The sequence below is a fragment of the Monodelphis domestica genome, chromosome 2 (genome assembly GCF_027887165.1).
Source record: "Monodelphis domestica isolate mMonDom1 chromosome 2, mMonDom1.pri, whole genome shotgun sequence".
NCBI classification, from domain to species: domain Eukaryota; kingdom Metazoa; phylum Chordata; class Mammalia; order Didelphimorphia; family Didelphidae; genus Monodelphis; species Monodelphis domestica.
Genome location: NC_077228.1, coordinates 403,164,962 through 403,181,433, shown reverse-complemented (window position 1 = coordinate 403,181,433; position 16,472 = coordinate 403,164,962). Strand labels below are relative to the sequence as shown.

Here is a 16,472-nt window from a genome sequence, read left to right as displayed (position 1 = left end):
AATATTAAAAATGTAATCATTGGTCAAATGTAAAGCAAAGAGACACTGGTACAACTATAGTAAAAAATACTTTAAATTAATCTCAACTAAGGTATTAATTTGGCTTTCATAAAAAAAGTATTTCAAAAGCATTTAAGAAAAATTAGGTCTGTAGGATAATAATAAATCATTGATACAAACATTTATTCTTGATATTTTATCTAAAAATCATGCATGACTGATTGGAGATTGATTGAGGCTTGGCCCATGACTCCCTTCCTAAAAGGAATGATGATGGATTAATAGTTTACGTGGTCACCAGCTGTAAAGCCAGGAGATAACTGTGGGTGGTGGTGAAATCTAATATGCTTAGCAGCTGTTTGAAAGCTCTTCTCCTTTGCTGGATTTTTGTTACATTGATCTGTTTAGTTATTAAGGGTGACTTTGTCTGACTTCTTTTTATTTCTTTTCTTTGCTTGCTTCATCACTAGGAGCTACAATGAAAGAATTACATGACTCATCCTTTAGTAGAATAGTTAAAATATATATGGAGTCTCTAACTCAAAACAGGTTGTGTTTCAAAAATTCCTCTACAACTTAGCTATCTAGAACACAAAAAGCATTTTCCTATTAAAAAAAATACTCAATGCATACATAGGAAAATGGAATCAGAAGTCAAGATTAGATCTTATACCAATACAAAGAAAACAAAATGTCTTATTTTGGAGAATAGGGGAGAACGGGCAAGAAATATTGGCAGAGTTACAAGAAAAGAAGCATTTTATTTTTTAAATACACTGAACAAATCAAAAATTCAGACACATTGACAAACCTGGCAATTTTATTTCTTCTTTGTTAAATGTTATACCTTGAAAAAATATAAAGGAACTCCAGTTTCATAAAGCACTACACATAGTACCTGACATATACTTAAGTGCTATATAAATATTAGCTATTACTTTTATAATATATATTTTTGTTCTTTTTTACATAGTTAAATGTTTTGTGTTTGGTGATGATTAAATTCAAAACAAAAAACAATTTTTAATAAAAGAGAATGGGATGCTGTTACCTCCTGTCATTGTACTGGTATTTCAGTAAAAAAAGTGAATGCTTATAAGGAAAGACATCCATTAAGAAAATATCCAAGATACAGAAACACCTGATACGAACATGAATGACTATCTATGAATTAATGTAAAAAAACATTTATTAAGTGCTTATCATAGGCAAAAGCAATGTGCTAAATAGTTCTGGAGGTCACGTTCCGGAGGTCACCAGACAGCCCCAGAGAAAAGACTTCACTTTAGGGCAAATGGGAAGGTCCCCTGGTTCTTAGGTACAGCAGTGAAACAGGGCAATACCTCTTCTTTTATGTCTTTCCTACTGACAAAACCTTAGTTTCTGATGTTGAAAAGGACTTTTTTTCCCCTATGTCTTCACTAAATGAGGCTGAAAATAGTGGCTGTAGCCCAGTGGCCAAGCTGTGCCTCCACCACATCAGGCTGAAGGCACTGGGTCAGAAGCACTGCTAGCCCTGAGGTCAGACTTGCCTAGAACATCCTGCCTCCTGTCTCTCTCCAGAGATCCTGTAGCTCAGGGACTTGTTACCCTGGAGGGATTGGCAGGCCCTTTCTCCACAAGAGCTGCTTCCCCAGATAATGGCTGTGATGGCCAGATTGGAAACACTCCCAGTGCTCTAGGGGGTGTTACCACTCCTAGAGCTCTTGTGCACAGAGATCAAAAGTCATTCCCAAATGAATAATTAGTTAAAGAATTAGAAAACATTGTTCTCAAATTTAAAAAAACAAATTGTTAATAACCACATTAAAGACTGTTTCAAATAATGTCTATTCAAACCGAAACAATTTTGAGATGTCACTGTACATCAAAAAGCAAACTGGCAAAGAGAACAAAAAAATGGAGGGGTTGTACAAAGAAAGCATATGAAGCATTTTTTCTCTGGGACAGCAAACAGGAATGTATGAAACTTATAGGTTGGTTTCTGCAAAATGATTTCAAACCATTATAATGACATAGACAATGACTTTGGTGTTAGTGCAGAGGTTACATATCAAACTCTGACTGCTTTTAGGTCTAATTTTTTCTTGAAGTTTCTCAACCTGTCATCAAATTGTTTCCAAACTGCTTTATGGATTCAACACTCAAGCACAAACCCTTTCCCAAGGAATGCAGAGCCACATGGAAAAGAATCCACATTTATGATCTCTATCTTAACCTGGAGTGGAACCTCTCTGCTACCCTCTCTTTGTCCCTCATGATTTGGGTCATCACAGATGGAATTAAGATGTTATGCATGTTTTTGTGCGAGTGTCAGGATATCTAAAAACCATAATCACTACATGACAAACCATCTAGAAACCACCCCAAAACCAAATGTTTTGCAGAAAAGGTCTTACATGGACTCATCAAAGATGTCATCTAATTTATTTTCCACTTGTTACTATTCTACTCTCTGGCAGATTTTCGATGACCTGGTTGGCAAATTAAACTATGCTGAGGCTCTACCTCATACTATAGGACTAATAAAGTTGACCCAACAAAGAAAATGACAACTGCTAGAAGGGCTGTGAGAAAGCTGTTACTGAACAAACGGGGCCTGGGACGGGAAAATAGAATCAATGAAGCAAACTGGATAGGAGAGCTGAGAAAACCAAAGACTGAGGCATAGCTGAGAAGAAGAAACAGGGAAGATGGAAGGAAAAAATAAGTTAAAGTAAAGAATAAACTTAGATGGACATGTTCCAATTGAAGTGGTAGGAGCAGTAAGGTGGAGTTGCCCTGCAGGCAGAAAATCAGCCTGTCAATACACATTTATTAAGCACCTACTACATGTTAGGTGCTGTGCTAAGCTCTGACAATCTCTGTCCTTGAGGAGTGTACAATCTAATGAGGAGGCAAATGCAAACAATTATGCACACACACAAATCCCATAAATAGGTTATAGATAATTAATGAAGGGAAGGAAATAGCATTAAGGAGGATTCAGGAATGTTTCCTATAGAATGTAAGATGTTAGCTACAACTTAAAGGATGCTAGAAGGAAGAGACCAGGAAGGAGAGAATTTCAGGAATAAGGGAGAGCCAATGAAAATTCCTGGAAAGGCGGTGTCAAGATGGAGGCCTAGAAGGAGCAGAAGTTCAGACCTCTGAATACACTTCCTTACTGATCACAAACTGAATGTTCCTAGGGGACTGAAAATCAAACCTAACAACAAGACAGAGCCAAGGAACCCTCCTGCTGGATTCAATTCAAAAGGTATGCCCCCCCAAAAGTCAGAATCCTTTGGGTTTAAGGGGAAGGCAGAAGGAAGGTCCCAAAACCGCTCCCCCTGCCCACCTAGAGCTCTGAGACTCCAGAGGCAAAGGAATCTTCTGGGCAGGGAAAGGTGCTGATCTGGAGGGTATACCTTGCGGGCAGGGCTGTGCCAAGCTCAGAGCGTCAAACACAGATGGCAGGGAAGGAGCTAGATAGGGAGTATAGAGCTAGCAGCCTGGCCAGAGCTTTGAAGATCTTCCAAATTTGCTCCAGCCTTACAGGAGGTGTTGGCCTCAGAGCACACCCAGCCCAACCAAGCTGAACTTAATTCCATCAAAGTCTTCAGAACTCAGTGAAGACCAGACTCCACACCACTCCCTCACTGACTGCTGGACTTTAATCCAATCAAAAGCCTCCAGAGAACAGGGAAGCTCAAACCCCCAACAACCCTCCCTCAGAGACGGCACCAGAGATCTTCTGTCAAAGCTCCAAGAGGAGAGACTGACAGAAGCCCCCAAAACCAAAAATATAAGAGGACCAAGAGCACAGACAAATATGGGGAGCAAAACAGGGGTAGATATTAGAAAACAACAGAAAAAGAAGAAAGAAATTACCACAGCTTCTATACAGAAAACAGAACATAGGAGGAGGAATCAGCAAAAGATAAATCAGAAATCCCAGCAAATTGGATACAGGCTTTGGAAGAACTCAAAATGCAATTCAAAACACAATTAAGAGAGGCTGAAGACAACTTTAACAGCAAGATAAGTCATTTGGAAACAGAAAACAGTTTCTTGAAAGCCAAAATTAATCAGCTGGAAAACGAGGCAAAGGAGATGAAAGGTGAGGCAAAGAAGATGAAAGATGAGGCAAAGGAGATGAAAGATGAGGTAAAGAGGAAGAAAGATGGCCTCCATAAAAAATCAAACCAGAAAGAGAAGGATGAAGAAAAAGCCAGGGATGAAAACCAGTTTTTAAGAACCAGAATACAACAACTAGAATAAAGTGACCTCACAAGGCAGCAGGACAGTATAAAACAAAATGAAAAGAATGAAAATATTGAGGAAAATATGAAGCATCTCATTCACAAAATAGAGGAATTCGAAAATTTTTCGAGGAGAGACAATTTAAGAATCATTGGTCTACCAGAAGACCACGACAAAAGAAAAAGGCTGGACAGAATATTACAGGAAATTATTCAAGAAAACTGCCCCAATATTCTAGAACAAGAAGGAAAAGAGGAGATTGAAAGAATACACAGATCACCTCCTGTACTTAATCCCCAACTGACAACACCCAGGAAGGTTATAGCCAAATTCAAGAATTATCAGACCAAAGAAAAGATATTACAAGCTGCCAAGAAGAAGTCATTAAGATAACAAGGAACCACAGAGAGGTTAACACAGGATCTGGCTGCATCCACACTGAAGGACAAAAAGGAATGGAATGTGATATTCCGGAAAGCAAGGGAACTAGGTCTACAACCAAGAATCAAATACCCAGCAAAACTGACTATATTCTTACAGGGGAAAGTATGGTCATTCAACAAAATAGAAGAATTCCAAGAATTTGCAAAGAAAAGACCAGACCTGAACAGAAAATTTGACGTCCAAGAACTGAACTTGAATCATTAAAAGGTAATTAAAAAAGAGGGAAAAAAGAAAAACAAAAAAACAAAAAATTTTAAGAGCCTCAATAAGTTAAAATGATATGTATCCCTAAAAGAAAAGAGGTCATTGGTAACTCTTAAAAACTTCTGTTATCACCTGGACAGCTAGAAGAATTACACTTAGAGGGAACAGTGAAAAACTATATAGTATGAAATGCCAAGGCATAAATATGTATATAGGTATATGTATGTATAAATATATATGTGTGTGTGTGTGTATATGTATATATGTGTATATATATACATATGGAGAGAGAGAGAGAGAGAGAGAGAGAGAAAGAGAGAGAGAGAGAGAGAGAGAGAGAGAGAGAGAGAGAGAGAGAGAGAGAGAGAGAGAGAGAGAGAGATTTAAAAACAGGTTATAACTAAGATAAATGGGAAAAGAAACAACTGGGGGTAAATACATATGTCACAAAGAAGCTCATGGTGGGAGGGGGGAGAACATCAATACATGGGGAAGGGTAAAGAGGTCAGAGATAGGAAATACTCAACTCTTATGTGCTTTGAAATTGACCCAAAAAGAGAGGAACATTCCAATCCATTGGGGCAGAGAATAAATTTGCGCCCTATAGGGGAGTAGAAGGGTAATAAATGGACTGATGGGAAGGGAAGCAGTACAAGGGAGGGAGAACGTAGGGGGGTAATTTTAGAAAGACTACAGGGAAAATAAGGGGGGATAAGAAGGGAGGGGGATAGAAAGGGAAATAAAATAAGGGTGGGAACTAGGGGGACTAATTAAAAACAAACATTGGTGTAGAAGTAAATAGTGAAAGAAGAAAAGGCAGTATCAGGAGTAGAAATCAAAATTCTGGGAAATACACAGCTAGTAACCATAACTCTGAATGTGAATGGAATGAACTCACCCATAAACTGCAAGTGAATAGCAGTGGACTGGAATCCCAAACCCTACTATATGCTGTCTACAAGAAACACACATGAGGAAGGTAGATATGCATAGGGTGAAAGTAAGAGGATGGAGCCAAATCTATTAGGCATCAACTGATAAAAAGAAGGCAGGAGTCGCAATCATGATATCTGACAAAGTCAAAGTAAAAATGAATCTAGTTAAAAGAGATAAGGAAGGAAATTGTATCCTGATAAAAGGCAGTATAGACAATGAGGAAATATCCATACTCAACATGTATGCACCAAATGGCATAGCATCCAAATTTCTAAAGAAGAAACTAGTGGAGCTCAAGGATGAAATAGATGAAATAGATAGAAAAACTATACTAGTGGAAGAATTAAACCTTCCTCTATCTGAACCAAATCAAAGCAAACAATAAATAAGAGGTAAGAGAAGTGAATAAAATATTAGAAAGCGAACAAATTAAAAATCCTCAGTTTTAGACTAAATTAGAGATCCAAAAAAATTCAAAGGAGAAATCAATAAAATTGAAAGTCAAAGAACTACTGATTTAATAAATAAGACTAGAAGCTGGTACTTTGAAAAAACAAATAAAATAGACTAAGTACTAGTCAGTCTAATTTAAAAAAGGAAAGAAAAAAAACCAAATTGACAGTATACAAGATGGAAAGGAAGACCTCACCTCATATGAAGAGGAAATTAAGGCAATCATTAAAAACTACTCTGCCCAATTATAGGGCAAAAAATAAGGAAATCTAAGTGATATAGATGAATACTTTCAGAAATATAAATTGCCTAGACTAAGAGAGGAAGAAACAAATGACCTAAACAAGCCCATATCAGAAAAAGAAATTGAACAAGCCATTAAAGAACTCCCTAAGAAAAAATCCCCAGGTCCAGATGGATTCACAAATGAATTCTATCAAACTTTCAAAGAATAACTAATCCCAAATTATACAAACTATTTGACAGAATAAGCTAAGAAGTTCTACTAAATTTGGTTCTACCATTCTTTTTATGACACAAACATGGTACTGATCCCAAAGCCAGGCAGGTTAAAAACAGAGAAAGAAAACTATAGGCCAATCTCCCTAATGAATATAGATGCAAAAATCTTAAATAAAATACTAGCAGAAAAGACTCCAGCAAGTCATGACAAGGGTTATCCACTATGACCAGGTAAGATTCATACAAGAAATGCAAGGATGATTCAATATAAGGAAAACCATCCACATAATTGACCCTATTAACAAGCAAACTGACAAAAATCACATGATTATCTCAACAGATGCAGAAAAAGCCTTTGATAAAATACAACACCCATTCTTATTGAAAACACTAGAAAGTATAGGAATAGAAGGTCCTTTCCTAAAAATAATAAACAGTATATATCTTAAACCATCAGCAAACATCATCTGCAATGGGAATAAACTCGAAGCTTTCCCAGTAAGATCAGGAGTAAAACAAGGAAGCCCATTATCACCTTTATTATTTAATATTGTACTAGAAACAAACAGTAGCAATTAGAGAAGAAAAAGAAATTAAAGGTATTAAAATTGGCAATGAGGAGACCAAGCTGTCACTCTTTGCGGATGATATGATGATTTACTTAAAGAATCCTAGAGAATCAACCAAAAAGCTAGTCAAAACAATCAACAACTTTAGCAAAATTGCATGATACAAAATAAACCCGCATATAAGTCATCAGCATTTCTATATATCTCCAACCCATTTCAGCAGCAAGAATTAGAAAGAGAAATTCCATTTAAAATCACACTAGACAAAATAAAATACTTGGGAATCTATCTGCTGAGACAAACACAGGAACTATATGAACAGAACTACAAAACACTCTCCACACAATTAAAACTAGATCTAAACAACTGGAAAAACATTGATTGCTCATGGGTGGGATGAGCTAACATAATAAAAATGACCATCCTACCCAAATTAATCTACTTATTTAGTGCCATACCCATTGAACTTCCAAAAATCTTTTTACTGAATTAGAGAAAACCATAATAAAGTTCATTTGGAAGAACAAAAGATCAAGGGTATCCAGGGAAATCATGAAAAAAATGCAAAGGAAGGAGGACTTGCAGTCCCAGATCTCAAACTATACTATAAAGCAGTGGTCATCAAAACAATTTGGTACTGGCTAAGAGACAGAAAGGAGGATCAGTGAAATAGACTTAGGGTAAATGACCTCAGCAAGACAGTCTATGACAAACCCAAGAACCCCAGCTTTTGGGACAAAAATCCACTATTTATCAAAAACTGCTGGGAAAATTGGAAGACAGTGTGGGAGAGATTAGTTTTGTATCAACACCTCACACCCTACCCCAAGATAAACTCAGAATGGGTGAATGACTTGAATATAAAGAAGGAAACTATAAGTAAATTAGGTGAACACAGAATAGTATACATGTCAGACCTTTGGGAAGGGAAAGATTTTAAAACCAAGCAAGACTTAGAAAGAGTCACAAAATGTAAAATAAATAATTTTGACTATATCAAATTAAAAAGTTTTTGTACATACAAAACCGATGTAACCAAAATTAGAAGGGAAGCAACAAATTGGGAAACAATCATCATAACAAAAACCTCTGACAAAGGTCTAATTACTCAAATTTATAAAGAGCTAAACCAGCTGTACAAAAAATCAAGCCATTCTCCAATTGAAAAATGGGCAAGGGACATGAATAGGCAGTTTTCAGCCAAAGAAATCAAAACTATTAATAGGCACATGAAAAAGTGTTCTGAATATCTTATAATCAGAGAGATGCAAATCAAAACAACTCTGAGGTGTCACCTCACACCTAGCAGATTGGCCAACATGACAGCTATGGAAAGTAATGAATGCTGGAGGGGATGTGGCAAAGTAGGGACACTAATTCATTGCTGGTGGAGTTGTGAATTGATCCAACCATTCTGGAGGGCAATTTGGAACTATGCCCAAAGGATGAGAAAAGACTGTCTGCCCTTTGATCCAGCCATAGCATTGCTGGGTTTGTACCCCAAAGAGATAATAAGGAAAAAGACTTGTACAAGAATATTCATAGCTGCGCTCTTTGTAGTAGCTAAAAATTGGAAAATGAGGGGATGCCCTTCCATTGGGGAATGGCTGAACAAATTGTGGTATATATTGGTGATGGAACACTATTGTGCTCAAAGGAATAATAAAGTGAAGGAATTCCATGGGGACTGGAACAACCTTCAGGAATTGATGCAGAGTGAGAGGAACAGAACCAGGAAAACATTGTACACAGAGACTAATACACTGTGGTACAATCAAATGTAATAATAGACTTCTCCATTGGTAGCGATGCAATGTCCCCCTATAACTCAGAGGAACCTAGGAGAAAAACCACTATCCACATCCAGAGGAATCACTGCAGGAGTAAAAACACCGAATAAAAACAACTGCTTGAATATATGGGTCGAAGGGATATGGTTGGGGATGTAGACTCTAAATGAACATCCTAGTGTAAACAACAACATGGAAATAGGTTCTCATCAAGGACACAAGTAATACCCAATGAAATTGTACATTGGTTGCCGGAAGAATGGGTGAAGGGGAGGGAGGGAGGGAAATAATGTGATTATTGTAACCAAGGAATAATGTTCCAAATTGACTAATTAAACTTATTCAAATGCGGAAAAAAAAGAAAATTCCTAGAGTTTGGGGATGGAATCTTGTTCAATGAGGAGCAAGAAAGCCTGTGTCACTGGAGAGCAGAGTACCTGGGGTCCAAGTGGGCTCAAAAGAAAGTATAAACCACCAGGGCAAAGAAAGTCTATTGCCCCGATGATGAGATGATATTTGCAGAGAGGATAAGTGGGAAACAGAATTTTAAAAATTGTAAGGGCTACACTGCATTTGGAAAACTGCTCAGTTCTAATGACCACAAACTTCTCCATGAAACAAAGACTATTATCATGCCATGCTCCTAGCATGCCAGCTTCCACTTCAAACTTGGCATACCAGCTTTACTCTGGCTTCTGAATGGTGAACTTTCACCTTGCCCAGTCAACCCTGGGGCCTATTGTGATCATTATGTCATCTAACTGTACATCTTTTCATCTCTAATTATTGGAACAATAATCAAATCAAACAACCATTTCTGGAAAGCATATGTTAGTCAGGTGCCCTATAATTCCATCATTGTGACTTCTCTGAACAAAACAGACCATAACTATCATGTTTTTTAAGACCCTTAAAGAAAGGAACCATCTTTGCTTTTCTCGTTGTTACCCTAGTGGTGAATATATTGTTGCCTAATAGATGCTTTTTCGTTCATTCATATATTGTGATGCTGGAGTCATGGGAGAGATGGAATAGCTTCTGAAGAAACAAAACTGAAAATCACCCAAAGGACAATGAAAAGGTGCGTGGTGCCCACAGGGTAATCTGAAATCTGGTAACTACAAAGAATTAAAAGGGAGAAACAAAGTAAAGAATGTCACTAAGGAAACATAAGCAGAAAAGAAGGTGGACCAATCACATGAACAGGGAAAGTTGCTCACTGGAGAGACTGCGGATTCCCTGAGTATCTTAGTGATGCCAAAAGGATAAGCAGAAAACTCTGTGTTGGGGGGACTCCAACTAGCTAAATGATGAGAGGATACCAATAAGAATTTTAGGTAAAAGGCAACCATGAATCTGGATGAAATCTACATCATTGTACATAATAAGCAAATCAATAAAATCAAAGATTTGCTTGAGCATTGAATATTGAGCTGTACACTGCCAAAAATATCGTTAAAAAAGCTGAATATATAATTTAAAAGACTGAAATTAACCTACCATGATCAGGACATATAAATTATTCAAGGCTACTGTTTCTCAGTTTTTGACTGCAGAATATCTTTATGTAGAAAGAATATGTTTTGAAACCAAATGAATAAGGAAAATATGTATAACTGTTGGGAAAATTAATTAAATGTTATGGATGAAAATATTTAATTCTGCTTTTAAAAAGTTGCTAGCAATCCTGCTTGGAGCTGGGAAAATACAATCCTAATGAGGAAGTTATTGTCTCTAATAGGAGTTCATTCTTGTTTTCTTAGGAAGATTGAAATAATTATTTCTGAAAAAGTATTCAGTTATAAAACATTCTAGGAACCACAAATAAAATCTTGACAAACTATCCTTTAAAGTTTCTACATCCGCCCCCTCCAACACCTGACAAACACAAACTATATTAAAAACAGATACTCTTTAGGGGGTTGAAATACTATTTTTTATGATATCGTCCCATACTGTTCTGCCAGCACATGTTTTAAATCACTTCAATTTGGCTGCTTAAAAGTAACTATTTAATGTTAACTGTACCTTACATGCTACAGACAAATATTGCCTCCTACATACCTGGCTGCTAAGTAGTCTGGAAATATGGGTAAATATGGGTAACTTTAGGATTTAAAGATCTTTATAATATAAACAAAACCCTTGCTATTTGAAAATCAGAAAATGTTTTCTTAAGATACACCATCTGAAATTAATCTGTCTATAAACTAACCTTAGTAACCAAACAGTAGCTGTGCCTTGAAAGCCAAGACCATTTAATTATTTTATCAGAGTTTGTATAGTTTCATCTGATTCTATTTAAGAGAGTTTATTTTAACTGACCTCAAGTCTCAGAATATTAAGAGGTCTGCATTAACAACATAAAAGTTCTGGAAACATAAAAAGTAATACTTTTCCCATTATGTAATACTTAATGCTAAAATGGAATGCTTGTCAGGAAACTATCATATAAGTATACACCATGGAAAAGGAAAACAACAATTTCCTTTTCCTCAAACAAAGTGAAATACAGAAAGCTTAGGGTCAGAAGAACTATCAATAAGTACAACTGCACCCTTTTACACAAAGTCCTGACCACTATTTTAACTAACAATCTTAAGAGAAAACTTCCTCTGGGATACAATCAATGTGGATCATAGTCAAGAAAACTCAACTGCTATCATTCCCCCCATAATATGTATATTTTTGTTCTCAGGATCTTAGAGTTACAAAGGGACATATGCATCACTTGGTCCAACCCAGTCAACTTATAAATGAAGAAACTGAGGCCTGGAGAGATATATATATACAACATAAGCAGGTAGAAATCAGAAGGGATTTAAAATTTCTTTCTCTGCATTCCCACTGACTAGCATGTTGCCTAGCACAAAAAGAGTTAAGTGGGTAATACTTAATCTCGGTATACCTCAATATCCTCATCTATAAAATGAAGAGGTTAGATTAGAGGAACAACTCTAAATCTATGATCCTCTCTTCTCTGAGAAATGTGCCTTCTTTATGCTTATTTGCTTGTGTTTTTTTTTTTATTACAAGGATTTTAAAACAAAACAAAGACAAAAATATATAATAAAGTCATTTATTTTCATCTCTCTTGGTTCAAGGGATATTTCCTGAAAAGAAAAGATTTTATATTTATCATTTATCAAAATGATATTAAGTTTATAATGTAAAGAATGCAATTATTAGAGAACTATAAACAGGCCTACACCAAATAATTTAATCATGATACACCAAATGTAAAGTGTTTTGCAACCCTTAAAATGATATACAAATGTAAGCTATTTTAATTTTATTTTTGTGAATTTAGTATCACTCAAAAAAATACAAAACCACTTTCTTCCCACTTCCATCATCCTCAGTACTCAACATTTATCAAACCAGATGTTAAAAAAAAATCTTAAGTTTTGTTATACAAACCAAAGGAGAATGGAATAGTAAAAGGTGAACTTAGACTTAATGTTCAGGTGTCTATGGTAAGATAAATTAAAATGTATTGTATCATCAAAAGGTAAAATTTGCTAATGGTTCCACTTAGAAGTGCTTGCCTCTAAAATATGAACTTAGACCAAGAAAAACTTACTTTTATTCTGTGCTCATCAGTATCTGTAACAGTTGCTACTCTAACAAACACAGGATTTCTTTTATCTACAATTTCGAATTTCATTTTTTTCTGGAATCCATGTGCTGGTTTCTGAAATAAAAGAAGATGATTTTTCGTGAAATGTACAAAAGCAATTAGACAGGTACAATATGTTTTACACTCGAAACCTAGTACAAAGAAAAAACCTTTTTAAGTCAAAACAACATGAGTGAGTTAGCTACACAATGGATCCAGATGAGAGAATTAATCAGAATAGGGGAAAATCATATTCTGTTCAGGAAATAAAAGGCCTATTTTGTAGAAAAGTCCACAGGAACTCTAAATTAACTGTGAACAATACATTTTGTCAACAACAACAAAAAAAAAAACCAAGCAAAAAAAGTAGGCATGACTATTGAAAACTAGGCCTCTGTGAAAACTGTCTTTTCATTTCTTTAATGCTCTGAGTATCCAAATTAATCTATTAGCAGCCACTAGAAAACATCTCATTACCAGAGGCAAGACATACAGAATAAAGAACTTCAGCTCTCTTGGTAAAGGGCTATCTCATTATGGCATCCAAATTCCACTAGAAAAAACAATCTCTTTGAAAAAAAGGTGAGGTCCTGTAGACCAAAGCATTCAGGGGAGCTTTTGTATGTATGCGGGGGCTAAAAGCAAAACTGGAGAAGCAGTCACCTATGGTATGCTTAATAAAGCCCTGGAAGCATAGCAAGCCACACTTCAAGCGGAGAATGCTCCAGTCTATGTACTGCTCACTCCATACTCCATGTATAGGGAAGGCAAGAGTGACAGATGAGGCGATGGTAAGCTGATGCTTATTCTGATCCATCCTATGTGCTAATGATAAGGTAAATATAGATGTTTTAAATGGTGATGATAAGTTAAACGGCACTGGGAATAAAAGTTAAAAAAAAAAAGACTTTTCTGGAAGGCAAGAAAACCACTAGGGAGAGGCTGCTTTAACGTGTGATTTGCTAATTAATTTTACAAAAAGAGCAGTCAAAGTATCATCCTCAGGAAGTCAAGCGCTAAATGTTTCATTCTACATACATGAGCAAAATGTGAATGATTCAAAATGATGATGGTATCTGGAGATTTTCCCCCCAAAAAAGCAAGTTCCAAAATATCTGGTCAATCAATATCCATTCAACTCTGCCTCACCCCATCTCCATCTATCTACCTCTATAATCACAAATACATCAATTATCTATATAAATGATTGGTTTCTTAGCCATCTTTTGTAGTTCAGTACATTGTTTAATTCATACTTTCTTCAAAGGCAAGAAAAAGGAAATTAGCCAAAAAAATTTTTTTTTATTTTTACACTTCAATCCACAGAATTTACTGTTAAATGAATTTTATAAATAATTCTAATCTAAGCCATATGATTTCTCAGACATTTATAGATAAAATCTAATTAAAAACTGGCACATGTATAATAAAAATTACAGATGAAATTAATCCTGAGGAAAAAAACACCAAAACTACCGCCAAAGTATAAAATTAAAGATAATGATTATAAAATCAGAGTAATCAATAAAAGGTTAAATTATGTTTCAGTATATCTTAAAATCTGTTTAAGAAAACAATACTATATTCACATATGGAAGTTTTCCAAAATTTTTTAAAATTACTTTTAAAGGACAGGCATCAATTACTTGCAAAATAAGTTCTTGTGTAATACTTAATCCACTGAAAATGCTAAATATAGTGAATTAATCTATAAATTATTCTTCCCCTGGCCCCCAAAACTGATAAAGAAAGCTCCTATAAGATCAAACACATACTTAAATATGACATTTTGGAGTTAACTTTACTCATTTATAAAAATAGGTATCTTTCTCTTATTTCTCTCCCTCTCAGTTTGATATAATTAATCACCACAGCAATTTTTTAAAACAACATCCTGGCAACTGTAGAATGTTGCCAAGGAACAGTCTTTGCCATTTCCTACAGACTAAATATGTATATGTATATGTATATCTATATATGTGTGTGTGTGTTTGTGTGTGTGTATATATAGAAAGACGGAGAGAGAGAGAGAGAGAGAGAGAGAGAGAAAGAGAGAGAGAGAGAAATACAAAAGCTTTTAACAGATTTTTCTCCTCCTTTTTTTGAATTATTAGAAAAATAAGGAATTGTGCTTCTAGATGGCAAAGTAAATATTTGTGGCAAGGGGAAAAAGCAAAGCTAGTGTTTCTGAATCTTTCTTTTTATAGAAAACATGTTAACTTCCAATCCTAACAGGAAGGAAGCATGCATGTCATGCCTTAGTCATTCCTAATATCATCAAGAGAGAGACTAGAAATGTACTATAATAAATAGATTCTGCTGCATTAGTACCATTTACTCCAGGCTGCCACTAATGACTTTATGGAAAACAATACAAAAAAAGTTAAATATGTACTTTGCTTATTTTTTATTACTTACCTTTTTCATTACATATATAAAGCATGGATATAGCAGATCAAACTTGATGTAGTAACCTTTCATTTAAAAAAATCACTTTTTAGTTATCTAATAATAAATAAATAAAAATATTTATAAAGTTATAAAAAATAAAAATAGCTATCAAACTAATCTAACTTGCATTGAACTCTTTTTTTTAAAAAACATTTTAAAACAATTCTGAACCACTTGTTTGGGAATTATGGATTCTTTAGTTTAATTTTCAAATATGCAATTTTTTAAATCTGTAATTATTTTTCTTCTTTTCTCTACCTGCTTCTATTTTGGATTTTTTAGAATGATCTATTTTGCTCTTTGATTTCTTTGGATGAATCTCTCATGTGGAACTAAAATATGATATTAAAAATGGCTTAGGAAATTTGTTTAACATAACTTCATATGCTTACAATGGATTTTGTTTTTCTTGCCTTTTCCATAGGTGAAAAAGGGAGAAGAAAGAAGGGAAAAATTTGGAGCTGAAGATAAAATGCAATTTTTTAAAAATGACCTAAATTTATTCAGATGATTAAATCAGGTATTAGCTAAGTGGCTCAGTGGATTGAAAGTCAGGCCTAAAGATAAGAGGTCCTGGGTTTAAACCTGACCTCAGACACTTGATAGCTAGTGATACTGATCAAGTTATTGAACCCCTATTGCCTATCCCTTACCACTCTTCTGCCTTGGAATCAATACACAGTATGACTCCAAGATATATGGTAAGGGTTAAAAAAAAAAAAAGATAATCAAGTCAGTGGAAGTACCATACAAGATTATTTTGATGAATCAAAAAGAAACATTTCATTCCAAAAAGTGTTCATCTGAATTGAAAAGCAAGACTGCTGAGAAAGTGACTATTTATAACTTTCTAGAATTTACTTAGAAAAACTAAAAAATTGTGTTCACTAATAAAAATTAATAGGACACCATAAAATACAGTCACTTACGACTTTAAAGGCTCTAGCAGGAGCAGGCAAAGAATTGGTTTCTTCCAAGTATTTGTCCCAGGAAAAATGTTTCACATTTGGGTAATCTAGAAAGAAATTAAAAACAAAGTCTATAAATAAAAACTATATGCTAATATACAAAATGAAGTACTTATTTAAAAGGCATGATTATAATGAGAAAATATTTAATATAGTTTCTTCCAAATATTTGTCCCAGAAAAAATGTTTCACATTTGGGTAATCTAGAAGAAAATTTAAATCTATTAACAAAAGCTATATGCTAATATACAAAATGAAATACTTCTTCAAAAAGAATGATTATAAGAAGAAAATATTTAATATTATCATTTCTGAACTCATTTTCACATAA

General features: G+C 34.9%; 1 protein-coding gene across 10 annotated transcripts in view; it reads right to left on the bottom strand.

Moving 5' to 3' along the window:
* Nucleotides 1–16,472, bottom strand: part of L3MBTL3 (L3MBTL histone methyl-lysine binding protein 3) — a 176,203-nt gene that overhangs the window by 50,610 nt on the left and 109,121 nt on the right. For all 10 annotated transcript variants that reach the window (XM_007484546.2, XM_056818760.1, XM_056818759.1 and 7 more), the window contains exons 15-16: nt 16,103–16,188; nt 12,687–12,797 (exon numbers count right to left, since the gene is read on the bottom strand). In XM_007484546.2, coding sequence (XP_007484608.2) covers nt 12,687–12,797; nt 16,103–16,188 — 197 coding nt within the window. The remainder of the gene's footprint in view (nt 1–12,686; nt 12,798–16,102; nt 16,189–16,472) is intronic.